Consider the following 19365-nt stretch of genomic DNA (forward strand, 5'->3'; position numbering starts at 1 on the left):
ACTAGCCACACCGCACGTACATAAAACTGCCCAAAAATAAGCACAACCCCGTCAGCAATTCGTTTCACCCCAAACACAGCTCAAACGAAAAGAAGTCGAACGCAAAGAAGCCTCAGACTCGCCTTTAGGCTCTCCATCCACACCCAGCGAAAACGACATGATGCACCCAGACCGAAGATATCCAGCAGCAATGCGTTCAATCATCCAGTCTCGAAAGGTTTCGTCGTTCCTCCCCTGCGAGGGGAGGGCGGGTGTGTCCATTTACCAGGTTTTTCTTCATCGGCTCTCGCATGTATATATGGAAAGACAAAGACAAAGACAAAAGAAATTATATTGCACTCACAAGCATAGTACTACATGACCATCTCCATTACTCGTACATTCCCCGACCTATAGACAAAACGAAACAGAGGAAAGAGAAAGAAAATGTAGTCATCTCCAGGTGATCCAGCGTCCTCGTCCCTCAACCAACGGGAGGAACAATCAGCATAGATTGTTTTTGAGACGTCCTATACACGCAAGTGCAAACTCCCTCTACGACGCTTGTCTGGACCGTCCTTCCTTGTCTTTCGATACGCGGGACTGCGAGGAGGAAGAACAGTAATTTGGACGTCGAGGTTTTGTGAAGGTAAAAAAATGCGACGCGTGAGGTTTATATAGACGTCGGGGGATTCCGGTTTGGAAGTCCGATTTGGGTGCGTCGTTCGGGTGGGCGCGTCGACGTTGCGAGTATTGGTCTCCATCTCGAGTGTCGAGACAGCAAAAAGCCACAGAGCAGAGGCAGGCTCGCTTTTTCATTCTCCTCTCCCCATTTCTCTCTCAAACCCAGACACTAACATACTTTTCTGCTCCCCACAGGGCAAATAATCCAATAATGGCCGCCCTCTCCGCCGCCCCCACCGCCCCCTCCCCCTTCGCCTCCCTCCTCCGCCGCTCCCGCTTCACCTCCCACGACCCCCTAATCTCCCAAATCTACACCACCCACGGCGGCCACGCCTCCCGCGGCGACTGGGGTCTCAAACGACCCCTCGCGCTCCGCAAAGACGGGAAATACATAACGCTGCAATCGACGGACTCGAGACATCAGGTCACGGAATGGCAGGGTGCGAGACAGCCTTGGCATTGGATTAGGAGGTGGGAGGAGCTCGGGGCGGAGGCGGAGGTTAGTTCGAAGTGGGGGGAGGGCGGACAAGGTGGGGGAGGAGGGGATAAGGCTGAGCAGTTGGATTCGGAGTTTGGGAGGGGGGTGGAGGAGGGGGAAAGGGAGAGGGGGAAGAGGTGGTGGGAGATGGGAGATTTTGAGGAGGCGATGAGGGAGGTGTTGAAGGATGCGACGACGGAGGAGATTGAGATGTTTGGGTTGGGGAGGGAGGAGCTGGTGTCGCGGGAGGAGAAGAAGGAGGCTCAGGCTTTGGGTGAAGTCGACGATATTCCGCTGGAAGATGATGTGGAGGAAGATATAGACGCGGACGACGTCGACCCCGATTCGGGCGTACCCTACGCTCTCGAGGTGCAATCCCTCCGAGGCTACGTCTCCGTCCCGAACGTCATGTCCATGAACCCCAAAGCCTTCGACCGCTACATCTCCCGCCTCCGCACGCACCGCCCCGAATTCAAATCCTTCCTCGCCGCCGAAGCCGCTCTCACCGAACAGAAGCGCGCCGCACTCAAAGCTCAAGCCCCCTCCTCTTCCTCCTCTTCCAACAAATACAATTACAGCATCAACAACAACCAAACCACCGTCGCCCGCGTCTCCCCCAACATATTCGAACAATCCACCATGTCCTCCGCCGACATGACACGCAAACGGTTCCTCATGCGTCTCGCCCAGACCGAATACCACTCCCCCTCTTCCCGGCAGATAGAACAGAAGAAACATCATAACGGCGGCCTGACGTACACGAAACTAGGCCCGCTCACGCATTTCTTCCTTAACAAGCCGCAGCCGGGACGAAAGATCAGTATCGCCGGCACGGGGACGCAGGACCAGAACGGGATGAACGCGGTCGCGTTCGCGGGGATGTATTCGCATACGACGAATACGAGCTGGACGGATCATTCGCAGGCAAGTAATAATAATAATAATGCGATCCCGATGCGCGTGACGAGCGCGACGTTGATCGACGCGCCGAGGGCGGTGAAGAGCGGGCCACCTAGGGGATTGCAGGAGGTGAATGTGGAGACGAAGTTGGTGGATGTATCGGAGCTTTTTAGGGAGAGGATCGTGGATTATAGGCCCGGGACGAGGGCGTATCTTGTGCAGCAGGCGATTCGGGCGGAGACGAGTACGGGGGGTGGGGCGGGGAAGAGGGGGGTTAGTGGGAGTGGGGCGGGAAGGACGTCGATGTTGACGGCGACGATGACGAGGGGGGCGGGGCACTCGTTGCCTGGGTTTAAAAGGGAGTCGAGCGATGGGGATAGGGTGAGGAAGACGTTGTTGCATTCGTTGGAGAATATATTGGATAAGCGGTCGGTGCAGAGGGAGGTGTTGAGTGAGATTGAGGAGGAGGAGAAAATGGGGGGTGGTTCCGAGGCGTAGTTTGAGCGTTCATACTCTATTAGATTTTGGGCCACACTTGCTTCCGAGCTACTCACACACACCACTGTTGCATATCTTAAAGATCCATATTACTGCTCATACAACGGCACATAAATTCGCGATGCTCGACAAACAAATCAAAAACCAAGAAATAGGCATTGGGTGTATGTACCATGCAAGCATGCTATGATGGGTTCAACCCAACGATCGCCCGGATCGTTTTTTGGACGTCGTTCTCGTGCGCCGAGAGCAGCTTCTCTGCATGCACGCGAGACGTCTCGAACTCATGTACCTGCGAAAAGTAACAACGGCATAAGCATCCTTTAACTCGGGGTCAAAAGTAAGAAGAGAGCCTACGATGAAATCAACATCCTCCTTCTTCGCCGCTGGGCCACTCTTGATCGCTTTCGGTGCGGTGCCCTTCAGGTTCGACCCGAACACGGAGCGGACGGCATCGTCCATCTTGGCTTTTGAGTAGGCGTAGCCATCCGCGAACTAGACAATACACGGTTCTGCACATTAATTACTATCCGGTACTGAGATGGTGGTACTTACGTTGATGATGACCTCTGATTCGAGGTGTCCGTTTCGGGCGAGAGACATGGTGGTGGTGGTTTGAAAGCTTCACTGGCAGTCAAATGACGCTACTACGCCACACGAACTCAAGACAGCGATATTACGTAAGCGCTAAACAATGGCCTCACCAATCGTGCACCGCTCTGTTCTTGACTCTTTGCATCCTCGGCTCCGACAAGCCTCATCTTCAGCTTTCCTGCTCATCTAGAACAACAACAACAACAACAACAACAACAACAACAACAAAAAGCAAGAACAGAAAAGAAACTCGAGAGAAAATAAGGAATGGATTCCTTCGACAACTTCCAATACGAATCCGCCTCGTCCTACGGAGGGATGGGCATAGTCGACGACACATCCTCCATCTACACCTCCAACACCCAACAATCCGTCTCTAACCTCGATGCGCACGATAACGACACGACGCTCGACCTCGAGGGGCTCTCCATCACGGACGATAGGTCCTCCGTCGCGGGCAATGGGAATGGGAATGGGAATGGACATGTGCATGCGCATGCGCATAGTACGGGCGTGGCGACACTGGGGAGGATCGGCGCGGAGGAGGATTTCGATGCGGTTTTGGACGATTTGAAGGATGGAGGGCAGGTCGATTTGCCGCCGCATGCTTGCAGGTTCGTTCGTTCTTTTCTGTGCTCCTTCTGCAATCGTATTTTTCGTTGGGTCGGACGTGTTCTTTTGCTGTGTGGCGCCATCAATAGCGCCTTACGTTAAGGCATTCGTCACATCTGGGTGCCAGCTGCTGAGGTCGTTTTACCGCTCGTACGCTCGAGGAGTCGAGTCATCAATCGTCTTGTCTCCTCTGCTGTCCACACGACCGAATTTGTATTCTCTCTGCGCTGTCGGCGGTCGCGCGACCTCTGTGGCGCCACCATCTATTGCTGACGCGTCTGGCATATTTGAGTGGCGGCCGAGTCTATCGTTCTCAAGTCTCGAGTCCACGACGCACTCAAAACATATATTTTGGGCCTTACTAATACAACTCCATTCTTTTTGCTCTACCCAGCTACTGTGGCATCCACAATCCCGCCTCCGTGGTCAAATGCCTCGTGTGCTCCAAATGGTTCTGCAACTCGCGCGGAAACACGTCCGCGTCACACATCGTGAACCATCTCGTCCGCGCGAAACATAAGGAGGTTATTCTCCATGCTGAGAGTCCGCTCGGAGAGACGACGCCGGAGTGTTATAACTGTGGGAGCAAGAACGTGTTCATGCTCGGTTTCATCCCGGCCAAGAGCGACACCGTAGTCGTTTTACTCTGTCGGTACGTACCTCATACCTTCCATCACGGTATGCCACGTCGATACTGATGTTGTAATTGAAATAGTCAACCCTGTGCGGCGATCTCGAAGGACATCTCCTGGAACGCCGCACTCTGGGCGCCCCTCATCGACGACCGCTCCTTCCTCTCCTGGCTCGTCAAGCCCCCCTCCGAAACCGAACAACTCCGTTCTCGCCAGATCTCGTTCGCACAGATCAACCGCCTCGAAGATCTCTGGCGGAACAACGCCTCGGCGACGCTCGAGGACCTCGAAAAGCCCGGCGTCGACGACGAGCCGCAGCCGATCCTGCTCCGGTACGAGGACGCGTATCAGTACCAGAACATCTTCGGGCCTTTGGTCAAGATCGAGGCGGACTACGATAAGAGGTTGAAGGAGAGCCAGACGCAGACGGATATTAGTGTGAGGTGGGATTTGGGGTTGAATCAGAAGAGGGTGGCGTGGTTTGGGTTGCCGAAGTTGGAGAGTGGGGAGGTTAGGTTGGCGGTGGGGGATGAGCTGAGGTTGAGGTATGCGGGAGAGTTGCATAAGCCTTGGGAGGGCGTCGGGCATGTCATTAAGGTGCCAAATAGTGAGTCTTGCCTCGGTCGATTTGTGCTGTGATTATTTTTGTTGATATCGTTGTTTGACGTAGATGTTTCGGACGAGATTGGACTGGAGTTGAGGAGGACGGAGGGTGTGCCGCATGAGCTCACGCATAACTTTGCGGCCGACTTTGTTTGGAAGTCGACGAGCTTCGATAGGATGCAGCTCGCGATGAAGACGTTCGCTGTGGACGAGAAGAGTGTCAGCGGCTATATCGTGAGTGGTTCCGGGTTTTCATCTCGGAGAGCATGGCTAACTAACATTATATACAGTATCACAAGCTCCTTGGCCACGAGCTAGAGCCCCAGATCCTACGCACCCAAATGCCCAAGCGCTTCTCCGCCCCCGGCCTTCCCGAGCTGAACCACTCGCAGATGTACGCCGTCAAGAGCATCCTCCAAAAGCCCATCAGTCTCATCCAAGGACCGCCCGGTACCGGAAAGACCGTCACCTCCGCCTCGATCGTCTACCACCTCGCGAAGATGAACCCCGGCCAAGTCCTCGTCTGCGCGCCTTCCAACGTCGCCGTCGACCAACTGACCGAAAAGATCCACATCACCGGGCTCAAAGTCGTCCGTCTCACCGCCAAATCCCGCGAAGCCCTCGACTCGTCCATCTCCTTCCTCACGCTGCACCAGCAGGTCGCGAACAACACGACCCACGTCGAGTTGCAGAAGCTGATACAGCTGAAGAACGAGCAGGGCGAGCTGAGCTCGAACGATGAGCGGAAGTATAAGACGTTGATTAGGCAGTGTGAGAAGGAGATATTGAGCGCGGCGGATGTGATTTGTTGTACGTGTGTGGGAGCGGGGGATCCGAGGTTGAGTAAGTTGAAGTTCAGGACGGTGTTGATCGATGAAGCGACGCAGGCGGCCGAGCCAGGTAAGATTCCGTGCCACCATATTCATTATGAATATACACTAACGCGTATTTCACGCAACAGAGTGTATGATCCCTCTCATCTTGGGTTGCAAGCAGGTCGTCCTCGTCGGCGATCACCAGCAGCTCGGGCCCGTCATCATGAACAAGAAGGCCGCCCGAGCCGGGCTCACTCAGTCCCTCTTTGAACGTCTTGTCGTCCTCGGAAACAGGCCTATCCGACTCCAGGTCCAATACCGCATGCACCCGTGTCTGTCCGAGTTCCCGTCCAATATGTTCTATGAAGGAACGCTTCAGAACGGTGTCACCGCACCTGAACGGTTGAGGAAGAATGTGGACTTTCCGTGGCCGGTGCCTGATACGCCTATGTTCTTCTACCAGAACCTGGGACAGGAGGAAATCTCGAGCAGTGGAACTTCGTTCCTTAATAGGTCGGTTTTGATTTTTTTCCGATTGGATTGGAAGACTGACGGAACATACCTCTGATTACAGGACTGAAGCGTCCAATGTCGAGAAGATCGTCACCAAGTTCTTCAAGTCGGGCGTCGTACCTGGACAAATCGGTGTCGTCACCCCGTACGAAGGGCAGCGGTCCTACATCGTCAACTACATGCAGTACAACGGCTCCTTGAAGAAAGACTTGTACAAGGAGATCGAAGTCGCGTCGGTCGACGCGTTCCAGGGTCGTGAGAAGGACTACATCATCCTCAGTTGTGTCAGGAGCAACGAGCACCAGGGCATCGGTTTCTTGAACGACCCTAGGCGTTTGAACGTCGCGTTGACTCGTGCGAAGTACGGCGTAGTCATACTCGGTAATCCCAAGGTTTTGAGCAAGGTAAAGACATATGATCTCCCTTCCGAACACAAATGCTGATCCTATAATCACACAGCACCCTCTTTGGCACTACCTCCTCACCCACTACAAGGAGAAGGGCTGTCTCGTCGAGGGTCCCCTCAACAACCTCCAACCCAGCATGATCCAATTCTCCAAGCCCCGTCGCACCCTGGTCAAATCCATGGACCAGTACCGCCGTCACGACACTAGCGCGCGCGAATACCTCAACGGAGGCAACCCCAACGCGCCCATGTCCTCTGGATCCCCCAGCCGTTTCGACGCCTCGTTCTATCGCACGCACGACGCACTCAACTACATCCCTTCAGACCTTCGTTCCCAAGCGACATATTCCTCCGGCCTTCCCATCTTTGGTACCACAGGCCCCTTCAGCTCCAACATGTCCGTGCAATCTGGACGTGGAGGGCCAAGTGGTGCGAAGCGTAGCGCGTATGGCTCGTACGCCTCTTCCATCATCTCCCAGGACGGTCCGGTGGACAGCGGGAGCAGTGTCGTTCCCTCTGTTTCCGAGAGGGTGGCGTACTCACAGAGCGACAGGCTCAGAAGGAGAACCAGTTTCGGGAGCGTCGGCGGACAGAGCGAAATGTCGAGCTTGATAAGCGGCGCCACGGGCTTCGACTACAAGAGCCAGGACGAAGCAGTAGACATGGACGACATGAAGAGTCAGTATGCTGGTACCCAGAGCGGCGTCACGGCGTTCTAAGCGCCCTTCGTTGCGGACGACTACCTAACAAGAAGGTCGCATATCCTGCTTCTGACCCTCCCTCCACTACTCTTCAGTGGGAGGCAATTGCGAGCCGCCTTGGGTTTGTCTTGCCGCTGCTTGGCCTCGCGGCTTGCGACCAAGCGTTGCTTTGAATCGGCCATGCCCCTTCAGTCGTCCTCACGGCAGCACGTTTCGGTGCTCTCGATACGATACGATACGATACGAACGTCCCCCGTCTCGGCCGCGATGTCGCATCGCACATCCTCTCTACAACGCATAACCCCCATCTTCTCCATCAACCTCATCATCCTGATCCGTTCGTCCAACGTCCCGAAACTTGTCAAGTCGTGCTCCAGGGTCGAGTTACTCTTCCGCCAGCGATCGGATACCGTTGTCCCAGACATTCAGCATCACTCTGCAGTACCGATCGCAGTACATGATGAGAGCGTCTGTTCAAACTCCCTCTCGTCATCGGGGATGCGTGGTATACGGCACCTGATGAAACACTTTCCCTGTATGCTCCTGTTTCCTGATAGCCGTACATGTCTGTTGGTGTCGATGTCGATGTTGATGTTGATGTCGTGGGTGGTAGTGAATAAATATCTTGAACCGCTGTGCACCTTTATGTTCGACGCTATTCGACGAGCTCGAGTAAAAAAATGCGGTGACATGGCCAATGCCATGGCCAGTGTAATATCATTGGGTAAGTCGAACCGAAAACAAACAACACTGCTATTGTAAGGAGGGCAATAAGGAAGATGATGCGACAATAAGTAGTCAGTCGAACCTGGCGGGACTAGCTCTCTGAGGAAGTAGCATCCTCAAACATCGATGAAGGCAGCGCTGTGACGACGATATCCCAACTTTTTTCTTCTAATAACACTCGACACCTAGTTGGTTTGCACCATGAAAGATGGAGACAACACCTTTCCTTGGCGCAGTCGAAAGACTGAACACCGTAGAAGACGAGGTGGTAAGGTACTAGAAAAAAAAAAAGCTGGAGATTTTCATCGAGATTGGAGCTCAGACTGCCGTCAATGTTTCATTGACAAGGAGTGGAAATATAGAGTATGCGGTAACACGACATTCAATTGATGGAGTGATGGGCCAGAGAAGGATCGTATTCATAGGGAATATGTGAAGTGAAAGAAGCTGTAATAAGTATTCAGTCGACCCTCGAAGGAGTAGGCAGCAGGCCAACTATGACTGCTAACTAGTTATTCAGTATGCAGATGGCGCTCGATGATACAACACATGTCCCATCTCTCTAAAGAAATAGCATCCTCAAACATCGACGAAGGCGGCGCTGTTACGACGATATCTTAACTTTTCTTTTTCTAACTATGCCCGACACCTAGTTGGGTTACACCATGAAAGATGGTGGCAACACCTTCGCTTGGCGCAGTCCAAAGACCGGACACCGTAGAAGACGAGGTGGCGGCTAATAAGTTAGAAAAAAAAAGTTGGAGATTATCATAGAGATCGGAGCACAGACTGCTGTCATTGATTCGGCGACAAGTAGTGGAAGTATACAGTAGGCAGCAACACGACTTTGAATTGATGGAGTGCTGGGCTAAAGATCATATTCGTAGGGAATATGCGAAGCGAACAAAGGGCTCGAGTCGGATAGGAGTGAGTCTGATCGTCATAGGGAAGAGCTTCCACTCGCGTTTGTATGCATCAAAGGCCGTAATATCCGTGTACAATGGACGAGACTGCCGTGATGGGGATCAAGGGGGATAAGTCGACCTTGACGGCGTGAGCGGAGTCTACTTCCGTTCTCCCTCCGACTCACGAACCCCGGAAGATGGTGGGCCACAGTGGCGTGTGTTCGATACATCGATGATGCACCTTCAATCTAACAGGAAGTGAGCAGTTTGATGTCCAAACTCGACGTAGTATCATTTTACTCCGAATCAGAAAGGAAAACTTTTTTCGCACCAGTACCGATAACGGTGCTAATGAGTGGCTCACGGCAACCTGGACCAGTGCACGCAGCTCATGCGTGACATTCGTCTCCAACAAACATAAAGGTAAACCGTGACCATTGTCAAACGAACTCGAACAAAAGCCCCTTCATTAGATATGAGGTATGCCTTTCGGACGCAACCAAGACGCGTTAAATAGATGCCGTACGGGGAGAGATTTCCAGACCTTCAACCGCCTCTTCACCCCAAACTACCATCGCCTCTGAGTCCCCTGCAATCGCTACTTCAACTCACACCTAATCTTATCCAGCAGCCCCTCACCATAGGTAAGGCGCACGCCCTAATGGTGTTGGTGCAAGGTTGTCTAACATCAGAGTGCTCCTGCTTGTAGCACCATGTCCTCTCAACTCCAAGCCAGCGTCACGCCGTCGCAGACCCCGACTTTGACGTCCACTTTCGACACCGAGGAGCTGAGGAGCACCAACAGCTCGGTACATTCAGACAGCCCCACCCCATACAACGAGCTCATGGCAGGAGATGTATCTCCTCAAGTTTCACGTCTCTGTCGATGGTGCGGTATACTCCCGCCTCTCGAAGGTCTGAACATCCTCGGACTCCAGGACATGTTACCCTACCACCCACCCCATGCTCCGACAAAGTTCGCTGTAGAGCCCATCAACTCATCCCAACACAGCGAATCCCACATCAATATCTTCGCTGGTGACCCTCCATTCAGATATGAACGGATGGAGACTCAAAGAGATTTGTTGTTGACGGAGAATGACACTGCGTTGAGAGACGAGGAGAGGATTGTCGGGCGCGAGCGGATGAGAAGACGGGGGGTAGGAGTGGGAGGGGACCGTCCTTTGCGTAGGGACGAGGACGTCTAGACGACACGGGTCGCTGGTCTGGCCGGACGTACATTTATATACTGGTGCACGCACGCTATCTCGTACATCTTCTTCTCTGTTCCCACTCTTGTAGTCTTCATCGGGGTCATCGCGCATTGTACGATACTATGATGTACTGGTCGTCGCTTCGGTTCTCTTTGACATCTGATAGAAGCTGGCGATACGCACCTTTGTTCTCTTTTCCTTTATCCTCTGTTCCTTTGTAGCATTAGTATCACGTTTGGAACGTCCTCATCTCTTTGAAATACGACGCGTATTGGATCGCTCGAGCGCGTATCTTGCTCCTGATGGGCCCAGCCCCGCACGAAAAGTCAAATCAAGCGTCCATCCAGAGGAAACGTTGAGCGTCGAGTGCTAGGTCCTGCAAGATGAGACTAGCTGAAGTGGGAAGAAGGAAGGGGGAACGTGGAGGTTGATGCGAACTAGACATCGATGCGCAAAGTGCCCCCGGGCCCCGCTTGCTTCCGAATACCTCCGGCGCCACCGCCACCTGGTGTAGCCTTAGCTTGAAGGAAGGTCAGCTTCAGAGAGCACACCGATGGTGAAGGAATTAGCACGGCGTCTTTTTGTGGGCCTGAAGAAGATACGGATTTTGGAAGCAAATATTGAAAGAATGGCTCAAGGGTGCGAGCTGTGTCCTTGTTTGGTCTTGTTATGATCAGAGGCCAGCGCGTACATCGGCCCGGTGTGCTCCGGTCTGTTGCGCGGCAACAAGGCGTCTCGAGACTGAGGACACCTGGAACAGAAAACTGGCACACTCCCCATCGTCAGCCACGAGTCAGTCACATCAGATTAATACAGAGTTGCAGCTAAGACAGAGCAAGAAGGTATCCATTACAATTATACGCGTATACATAACCATAAAACAGGTATATGTGCACTATAGAGTGGTATGTAGTACGGCCAGACAAAGCATATTGTCTATCAACGACGTCGCAGAGGTATACGAAGTAAAAGAAAATCAGCAGTACAGGACATAGTCGAACACCAAGCGCACACGGCCCACAAGCCTAGGAGCAGAAACAGTTAGAAAACAAGAGACATCACCGCCCCCAAAATGCGCAATCAGCACTCCCCTCTCAAACCGTAAGCACCAAGCTACTCTTCGTCATCCTCCTCTTCATCTTCATCTTCCTCTTCCGGCGGTTTCAAAGGCCAATGGTACACCCTCCTCGCAAACCTCCAGAAGACGCCCAATCCATCCATGACGCTATCCATCGCTTCCTGGGCCGTAAACGGGACCTCGAGAGGGATTCTCAGAGGCCACGTCAGGGAGAAAGGTAAATTTCGCGGGTCAAGGAGAGCAGTCGTTTGGCCATGCGCGTCGGTATTCGATGAAGAGCGAGATTGAGGCTTAGTTTTGTGAGGCTTCGCTTTGGGTTTGGTTTTGGGTGACGGTTTCGTGACGTCGATCACGTGGATGCCGGGTTCTGTGGGTTCAGGTGTGGAAGGTTGGTCGAGTGGGAGTGTGGGGGCAGAGGATGTAGCGGGAGAAGTAGAAGCTGCGGACGATGATGGTTGCGCATTCCACCAGTACCCTTCTCCCCTGGAGATCATCGTAGCGGTGACAGTAACAGTCGGAGCCGCTGCGTCCCATTCCGTTCCCCCTTGTCTTTGCCCTGGCCCAGAATATGACTCGACGACTCTTCGAAGATGTCGTAGGTCGTTGTTCATGCTGAGTATGAGCAACAGGACTACGGTGTATGTGAGGTATCGGAAGAATTTGTGGAAAGACGAGGAGCCGAATGAGAAGGGCATGATAGGCTGATCGGAGGGCGTCAGGTGCAGGTAAAAGGGTATGTGAGAGTACTCGGGAAGTGAGTGTTTTGTGAATCGGTGTGGTCTTGATTGCGAAGCCCGTTGCTCGTGTCGCGAGGTAAACGAAGATTGAATGCCGAACCCTGTGTGGAGATTCCGTCAGAAAATCGAAATTATAGGCTTATGAACAAGATAACTCACCTGGGACAGACTCCACCTCGACCTGCAGCCACCCGACCGGCAAGATGAACATCGGTAATGCAACACCCACAACTCTCTGCTTCCCCTCCCCCTGCTCCGTTCCGCTGGCATCCTCCCCATCCACGACATAAATCACCTCTACCTTTCCACCACTTACATCTCCCACTCTTACCATCACGCGTGTAACCCACTGTGTTCCGCCACTGTCAGACACCACTGGGAGCATCACCGACTTCAAACTATCCTCCAATTTCGTCGGAGCCGACATGTCGACCTTCACCGGTACACCGTCAACGCTGGCGGTAACGACCTTGACAGCAGGAGGTGCCCAGCTCTGATCACCGTCGTCACGCTCCTTCTCCTTCCCTTTAGCCCTCGCCGGGATATTAGGAGCACTCTGCGCGAGATAAAACTCCAACCACTCGTTCTCCTCGTCCGCCGGCGCCGGACACTCAAACCTTACAGCATACGACCCTTCGCTCCCATTCGAAAAACCAATAGACGGTGTGACAGTGACCTTGACCGTCGGGAGCATCAACGGTCCGTCCCTCCTCGGTCTCGTCGACATCATAGACGTCAACCCCGAACTCGGTCCCCACGTATCTGTCATCATCGAACCCCCCGTCATCGCCACACTCATCCTCGCGTCCGAATCCGCTCGTGCTCGATTCCGGCTCTGAGGCCGATTCGGCGTCTGGTACGTGCTCGAACCCTCGACGTTATAACCTTCTGGCTCCGATCGCACCCCCATACGTGGCGTCGCATGGACCGAGCTCACCCCAGTGGGTATCGGTATCCCATACTCATCAAACGTCATCGTACTATCTCCAGCCCCAGCCTGCTGCCCTTGCCCTTGCTGTTGCTGGAACTGCGACCAAGGCGGACCCACCGCAAACGCGCTTGGTGGCGGTGGGGCCTTCAACACGACCCTCCCGCCCTCCGCGCTGATCTTTGTCCTCCCTCCTTTCGAGAGTTCGGATTTCTTGGCTTTAGGGTCCGCAGAGGCATAGACGTCGACGTCGTCCGGAATGCCAATGTCCAGTCCGTTCTTGACTGTTGTTTCGATGTGTTCACTGTCGGAGGCGAGGACACGGAAGCGGGGGAGTGAGACGGCTAGTTCTTCTTTAGGTACGGTGGATTGGGAGTGAGACTGAGAACGTGAAGGTGTATTGGGGTGCGAGCGTGAGTGTGTGCGATCGTCATTTGACGACTCGGAAGACCCGAGGTTCGAGTTATCGCGGCTGTGAGGGCTTGAGGACCGTGGGACGACGAGCACGACGCCGGACATGTTGAATGTGAATACGTTCTTGTTCGGTGGGAGGAGGTCGTTCATGTTTAGGTGGAGTGTCACTGGTGCCCCCGGTGGTGCAGGAATATCTTCTTCTTCGTCCTCCGCCACATCGGCCGCAAGCGATGAACCTCGACTTCGAGATAGCATGGAGGACATGCCGGATTCGGAGGGCGTGTTTTGTCCACCTTCGAAGGAATAGTCGGGTATATTAGTGTCTGTAGGCAAGGGACCACGCAGCAGCGAAGGCTGAGACGAAGTCGAGTTGGTGCTAGCGATCGATAGCGGTCTTCCACCAGCGGGATTGGCCTCGGAAGATGCATTGGCCTGGGCCGTATCCAAGGACGCCTGGCGATCTTTCCCAGACGGTGAACGCGAGCCTCCAAGGACTTCATGTCCAGTAAATCCCGTCCCTCCCGTAACCGTCCATTTCTGAGGATATCCTCTCGCCCACGCAACCTCGCAATTCTTCGCTTCCAGTGCCACGTCCATACCCAACAATGTCGCCACACCCGGGAACCAGACGCCCTTGCAAGACCCCTTATAGTCCAACTGCATCAGCACTCCTTCCCTCTCCTCTCCATCCTGCTCTCGTCCTCTCCCGAGCACAGCACACGTCATCTCACCCTTAGCGCTCTTCACGCCCACCCTCCGTCTCCCACCCTGCGCCTGTGCCCCATCGTCCACGCCCCTCACAGGCATAGCCCATCTCACACGTATCCTTTCCGTGCTCGGAAATGTACCCTGGATACCTACGCCATCCGAGAATCCGGGTGCACTCGCACTATCGCTGCTCTCGTCATCAGCGAAGGTTTGGTACTGATAGTTGGTAGAACGACGGGAACCGACGGTACGCGTGACGTATGGGTCGGCAGTCATGTCCCAGGAGGGAGAGGAGTCAGGGTCTGTGACATCGGAGGCGGAGGAGAGGGATTGGAAAGATGAGGATGTTGAGGGGAGGCTGTTCGGTGGGAAGATACGGAGTTTGAGTTGGTTGGAGAGACAGGAGGGTGTAGGGATAGACAACTGTATGGATACTCAGAAAATAGCTTCCACCGCGATGTTGAGAGGTCACTTACGAGATAGGGCGCCCTTGGAGGCGTAGAGACGTATGGCACAATCATACTGATGCCCGCCATGAAATGTATCACGTTCTTGTCGCTTATGGACCCCCTGCGATGCCTCGGTGTGACAAGTGCATTCAGGTTTGGCCGGGAACGCAGCTCTGCGTCGTCTGCGTTCATCCGTGATCGTGGAGGAAACTCTTTAGGGAGGACAAAAGACACTTGGTACCCGCTTACGAGGATGTGGCCGGTGTATTTCTCTTCCAAACGTGGTATGTCCGCATCTTTCGGAGAGGATGAAGAGCTGAAGCGAGATGAACTGGCAGGTCTTTGGCCAAATAGAGTGAGATAGGACTGTTGTGAGCGTGCAGGAAGGTTCAGAACACGAGCGGCATTGTGGAGAAGGGGTGATGTCGATGATGAGAAGAGGTATGGGACGGAGTTGGTGTCCAGAGGGTGGACTTCGGAATCGAGTATCTTCACGTTTTCCTCTGTAGTCCATTAGTTGAGTAGGAGTGCAAGCCCATAGCTATGACTCACCGTTGAACAGAGGAATAGCACTTCCTGGTGTAACACTATCCGCAGGTACAGTCAACTGGGGGCTACAGATGAGTAACGGCGTTGACATTCGACGTAGAGATGCGACGCACCCGAAGATACATCTTTATCGACACATTGCTCTCATCCTTCCTCGCCTTCCCTTCGATGGCTAGACGTGTTACAATATGCAGTCGTTGTATTTGAGGGTTTATTGTGCTAGCACCGTTGGTGGACAGCGGTGGGCTAAACGCTCGACTATGTCGCGAGCTATAAGAAGTAGACATTGCTGAAAGGCGTTAAGGTTGGTATAGACGCGTCTTTTAGACCAAGGAATATGCGAATGATATCTTCTCGCGAGTGATTGTAGAGGGATGGGTGTGTCGCAGAGGTAGAGACGCGTCTGGAGATGATGTGCGAAAGCAAAGTAGTGCCGGTAGCCAAGTACGACACCTCGCGTTTCTGAGACACGAGTTTGTTTTGGGATGTTTACCCACGGTATCGTTGACTCGCGCGTCGTAAGGACACGCAAGAAGGACGAAAGTAGAGTAAAAAGCAGTGTTACGCGCCGCAAAGCAGAGACCCTCTGGCCGACAGTCAACAAAAGAAGGGAAGCCGTGTTCAGCCACCGACGCGTCTCAATTTGGCGGCCACTGCGAATCTGCGATCAACAGCGTTCAACGGAGAACGCGTGGCCAGGAACCGCCATCACCGACACCCACTCCGGAACCCAGCTTCCTTCTTGCGGTACGCTCTTGTTTGATACGGTGACGATCTGCTTCCTAGTTCGTCTCTCTGAGCCCATCGAACGCTGCAGGAATCCCATAGTCCGGACCTTATTGTGGAAATTCAAATAAATTATTCTTGAAACATTGGAAGTACCAACCTAGAGCCTTATCCTACTCACAGCGTGACCTGAGCCGCGAGATTTTGTCTGGGCCACACAAGACGCCGCATGAATAGGTACGCGCCATCGATCTGCTGCGAGTACAAAGCAGTGGCTGAACGTCGGAAATTCATACTTCGTTCTGTTACTCCTGTCACAGAATACATCTACATCCTCGAACCATTCTAACGCATCCAAACGCTATAAAGGCTCTGTTGCACGAAGCGAAACACGTCTCCCTGGATGGTCCGTCGCTCTCCCTCCTTCCCCGCACTTATATCCTCGCCACCCCTTCCTTCAGCTAATGTCTTTCGCCGTCATCACGCATCTCATACAAATGACTCCCCCTTCGATGGTAGAAACGACTATCGCGGAAACCACTTGGATTCGAGAACGCCACCCGTCTGACACCCAACCGTCACGACACCTCGCAAAGCACACCTTGACTCTAGGATACGAAGTCAAAGGCGGGGACTTGTCGAGCGCGAGGTGGGATGGGGTCCAGGTCGACGGGCGAAACCCGGCCGCTGTGCGAGGAACAAAAAACTTCACATGTATCAAAGTGCGTGCAATTGGTAGATTCTGAAGCAGTAGCCTTGATAATTAAACACTCCAAGCTCATATGTCGCACTGGCTCTTTATCACCACAGAATAGCCCATATCGGTGCGTTCAGTTAGACTCTATCAGGGCATCGTGCACAAAGACCTCCGTCTGCCCTTCCCTTCGTTTGTTTCTCAGTCGTTCCGTCTTCCACTCTTGGCATTCTGTGCTGTTCCCGGTGCATCATTATCACGAAGCGTATGCTTTGGAGCAAAAGCACATAGGCGAGGGACTTATTCAAAAAGGAGCTATGAACCGAGCTCGTACCAGCGCTTGCCACAATGCGTCTGCCCTGCTCGTAGTCTGTAGAATGATGGTGGGAGCAAACGTTGAGGCATCTGAAGTACCCCTCTCTGTCTCAAATAGCAACACGTGTTCTCCGACACAACAAATATACTCATATTTATACGAACTTTGCAAAACACGATACATCGTCACCAGACCATTTCCTCTTTGTCGAAAGTTCCATCCTGTGCTCCCTATGCGATTAGCTCCGCGTACCATCGTACACCCCATGCCGACGTTGTCAACGTCTGATTCAATGCCAGAATCCCTGACCGTTACTCCTGCATCGAGGACACGGTACTCCTGATAAGACGACGTCGCGATATGAATCCAAGCGTATCTTCCGGACGATCGAATATCCACGTCCAGTGTTCCCAGGATATCCAGTACTCGATGCCCATGTCATGCACACCAGTGGCAGGGGAGTTGTCATAGTCAAATGTTGAATCGTCGAGCTGGGGCTGCTTGATCAAGGTGCTGCAGTCCCAAAGGGCTCCTGCCCGTTGATCGCTATAGAGAAGAGTTTTTGGAAGATTTCCAGACCTTGGGATCGTCTTTCTATCACCCATTTTGCGTCTCAACGCGCCGATTGCTCTCACTGTATGTTTAGTAGGAGCCCAAAGTAAGAGGCGGGGGACTTGACGAGTATAGAGTTGCAAGGCGAGCTCTTTGGGTACGGAGGTCTTCAATTTGTTGCTGGGGTACGTCTTTGCGACTATTAGACATTGTGTGTAGGTTGTAATAGGCGTCAACGACGCACCTCGCACAGTCTCGTTGTCTGGATACAGACGTGGCCGCGTTCTGACCGGCTATTGACCGGGTAAGATGCAGCGAAGGTATACTCTGAGCTGATACCCCGCGTAGACGCTCGGTCATAGCATGGCTGGACAGAAATCGGTCTATCTTTGTCATCTGACAGGGACTGGGAGATGCAATCTTGTGGTCTGGCGCCGGTTAGTCCTAGATGTGAGCAACAACGCGTCGATTGCAAGTTAGATTTGTTAGCGCACCTTTGTTGTTGAGAAGACATGCTGCGGTACTAATGGCCGTTGAGGACAGCTCGCGATGGTGGAAGAGTCTGGACGTCGTATGCGTCGCACACTCGGACCTTTATCATCCAACGCGCCCGGTATTTGCCGTATGCGAAGTCTTTGCTTCGACTTTTGCGGCGACTCCTTTGACGCGTTTCCTTTTATGGACAACCTTCACGCACCATGCGCGCGACACGATACCGCCTGCCGTACCTTTGAGGTTATTAAAGTAGATGTTCGGTCTCGATGTTACTGTCATATTTTTAGAGCGATATCGAATGCTGCATGTAATTTTAGTGTTCATCTTGAGCATCATAAAGTACTTGCTCCGTGTCAATGCAACCATCGCCATATCCGCATGCGCTCCACTCTACAATCCACTCCAAGAACGAAAAGTATACATCTGCATCGCACGGTAGTATCTTTTTTTGTGCGCAGCCTTCGATTACAGCGGTTTCGGGTGACCTTGCGACTGGTCGAGTTTTTTTCTGGGTGCACTTCCCGAAAGGACACTGCCTGAAAAGGAAGAAACGGAAGCAAATAGAGGAGGATCTCCTCGGAATCGTCATTGTTGCCGCCGCCATTTCCCTCTTTGGATTGCCTACTACTACCTGTTTCGGTAACGCTCATTTGGGAAAGCGGTCGGAAAAATACATGACGAGTCGCAAGGTCACCCGAAACCGCTGGAAGAGCGCCGTCCTGCACGACCACTCCTACGCTTCCTTCAATGGCAACACCTTGACTGTCGTCTTCGGACAATGTCCATTTTCGCCCATGGCAAGGTGGAAAGGTGTGCTACACCGATGGTCAAGAGGGTGCACTTGTTGGCTTCGTATCCGTCGTCTTGCGGGCTCAGTTCCATATGAAGGTCTGGGTTTCATCCCGCCCTGATATAACGTTGTCGAAGGGTTTGCTCCCCGCGAACCTTGAAGTTCGTCGCCACTTCATGTCCATCGCGTGTCTCGTCCAGTGCACATCGCTCCCGAATACTCTCAGCGCCTAGATGTCGGGGAGGTGCCCACCGAACGAGACGGGGCATGGCTCAAAGCACAGATGTCAACATTGTTCGTTCTCGTAGTTCGGATAAATCGTTGACACAATCTGCCAATATTATAAGCAATAGAGGTGGAATACTCACCTAATTATCCCTTTGTGCATCAAGACTTCGATCCCTCGTCTCAGTTTCACTGATAGGAGAGAGATCATTGATATACCACAACCAAGCACCGACGGCAGCAGACAGGGCGCTATTCTTCATGGGTAGATTTGTACTAGTGGGGAGACAAATGCGAATGGGAGCAAGCGTTGGTTTCATTCAACGACGAGCTTTCCTGACGCACCTTTTGTATTGAGAGAAGTCTTCGAAGTTGAACGGCTGCTGAGGGTATAGGACAGATTGAGGAGCGAAGTGGTTAGAACGGGGAGAAAGTCAGAGTCAT

At 53.1% G+C, this 19365-nt stretch overlaps 5 protein-coding genes across 5 annotated transcripts; 3 read left to right on the forward strand and 2 right to left on the reverse strand.

The window, feature by feature from the left end:
* Positions 1–725: 725 nt before the first annotated feature.
* STEHIDRAFT_137435 (uncharacterized protein) lies at positions 726–2539 on the forward strand (the record flags this gene model as incomplete). Its single annotated transcript, XM_007300826.1, has 2 exons — positions 726–780; positions 859–2539. The coding sequence occupies exon 2, from the start codon at positions 875–877 to the stop codon at positions 2537–2539; it is 1665 nt and encodes a 554-aa protein (XP_007300888.1). The 5' UTR covers positions 726–780; positions 859–874.
* A 184-nt stretch (positions 2540–2723) lies between these two features.
* Positions 2724–3142, reverse strand: STEHIDRAFT_51644 (uncharacterized protein; the record flags this gene model as incomplete). The annotated part of the gene is made up of 3 exons (XM_007300424.1): positions 2724–2831; positions 2897–3034; positions 3095–3142. 3 exons carry the CDS (start codon positions 3140–3142, stop codon positions 2724–2726), a joined length of 294 nt encoding a protein of 97 aa, XP_007300486.1.
* A 2988-nt stretch (positions 3143–6130) lies between these two features.
* On the forward strand, positions 6131–8049 carry STEHIDRAFT_118879 (uncharacterized protein). The gene is made up of 3 exons (XM_007300827.1): positions 6131–6308; positions 6370–6712; positions 6768–8049. The coding sequence occupies exons 1-3, from the start codon at positions 6151–6153 to the stop codon at positions 7431–7433; spliced, it is 1167 nt and encodes a 388-aa protein (XP_007300889.1). The 5' UTR covers positions 6131–6150; the 3' UTR covers positions 7434–8049.
* Positions 8050–9759: 1710 nt separating this feature from the next.
* Positions 9760–10254, forward strand: STEHIDRAFT_153604 (uncharacterized protein; the record flags this gene model as incomplete). Its single annotated transcript, XM_007300828.1, has 1 exon — positions 9760–10254. One exon carries the CDS (start codon positions 9760–9762, stop codon positions 10252–10254), a length of 495 nt encoding a protein of 164 aa, XP_007300890.1.
* An 850-nt stretch (positions 10255–11104) lies between these two features.
* On the reverse strand, positions 11105–15592 carry STEHIDRAFT_166100 (uncharacterized protein). Its single transcript, XM_007300829.1, has 5 exons — positions 15237–15592; positions 15127–15181; positions 14602–15077; positions 12235–14548; positions 11105–12176 (listed from the first exon to the last, which is right to left on the reverse strand). Exons 1-5 carry the CDS (start codon positions 15408–15410, stop codon positions 11374–11376), a joined length of 3822 nt encoding a protein of 1273 aa, XP_007300891.1. The 5' UTR covers positions 15411–15592; the 3' UTR covers positions 11105–11373.
* Between the last annotated feature and the right edge of the window lie 3773 nt (positions 15593–19365).

The sequence above is a fragment of the Stereum hirsutum genome, assembly GCF_000264905.1.
Source record: "Stereum hirsutum FP-91666 SS1 unplaced genomic scaffold STEHIscaffold_3, whole genome shotgun sequence".
Taxonomy (NCBI): Eukaryota; Fungi; Basidiomycota; class Agaricomycetes; order Russulales; family Stereaceae; genus Stereum; species Stereum hirsutum.

Coding starts and splice junctions, on each gene's coding strand:
- STEHIDRAFT_118879 (XM_007300827.1), top strand. CDS start 6,151: ATGTTCTATGAAGGAACGCTTCAGAACGGTGTCACCGCACCTGAACGG. Junction 6,309..6,369: donor GGAACTTCGTTCCTTAATAG/GTCGGTTTTGAT, acceptor CTCTGATTACAG/GACTGAAGCGTCCAATGTCG. Junction 6,713..6,767: donor ATCCCAAGGTTTTGAGCAAG/GTAAAGACATAT, acceptor ATAATCACACAG/CACCCTCTTTGGCACTACCT.
- STEHIDRAFT_166100 (XM_007300829.1), bottom strand. CDS start 15,410: ATGTCTACTTCTTATAGCTCGCGACATAGTCGAGCGTTTAGCCCACCG. Junction 15,078..15,126: donor TGCTATTCCTCTGTTCAACG/GTGAGTCATAGC, acceptor AATGGACTACAG/AGGAAAACGTGAAGATACTC. Junction 14,549..14,601: donor CTCCAAGGGCGCCCTATCTC/GTAAGTGACCTC, acceptor GTATCCATACAG/TTGTCTATCCCTACACCCTC.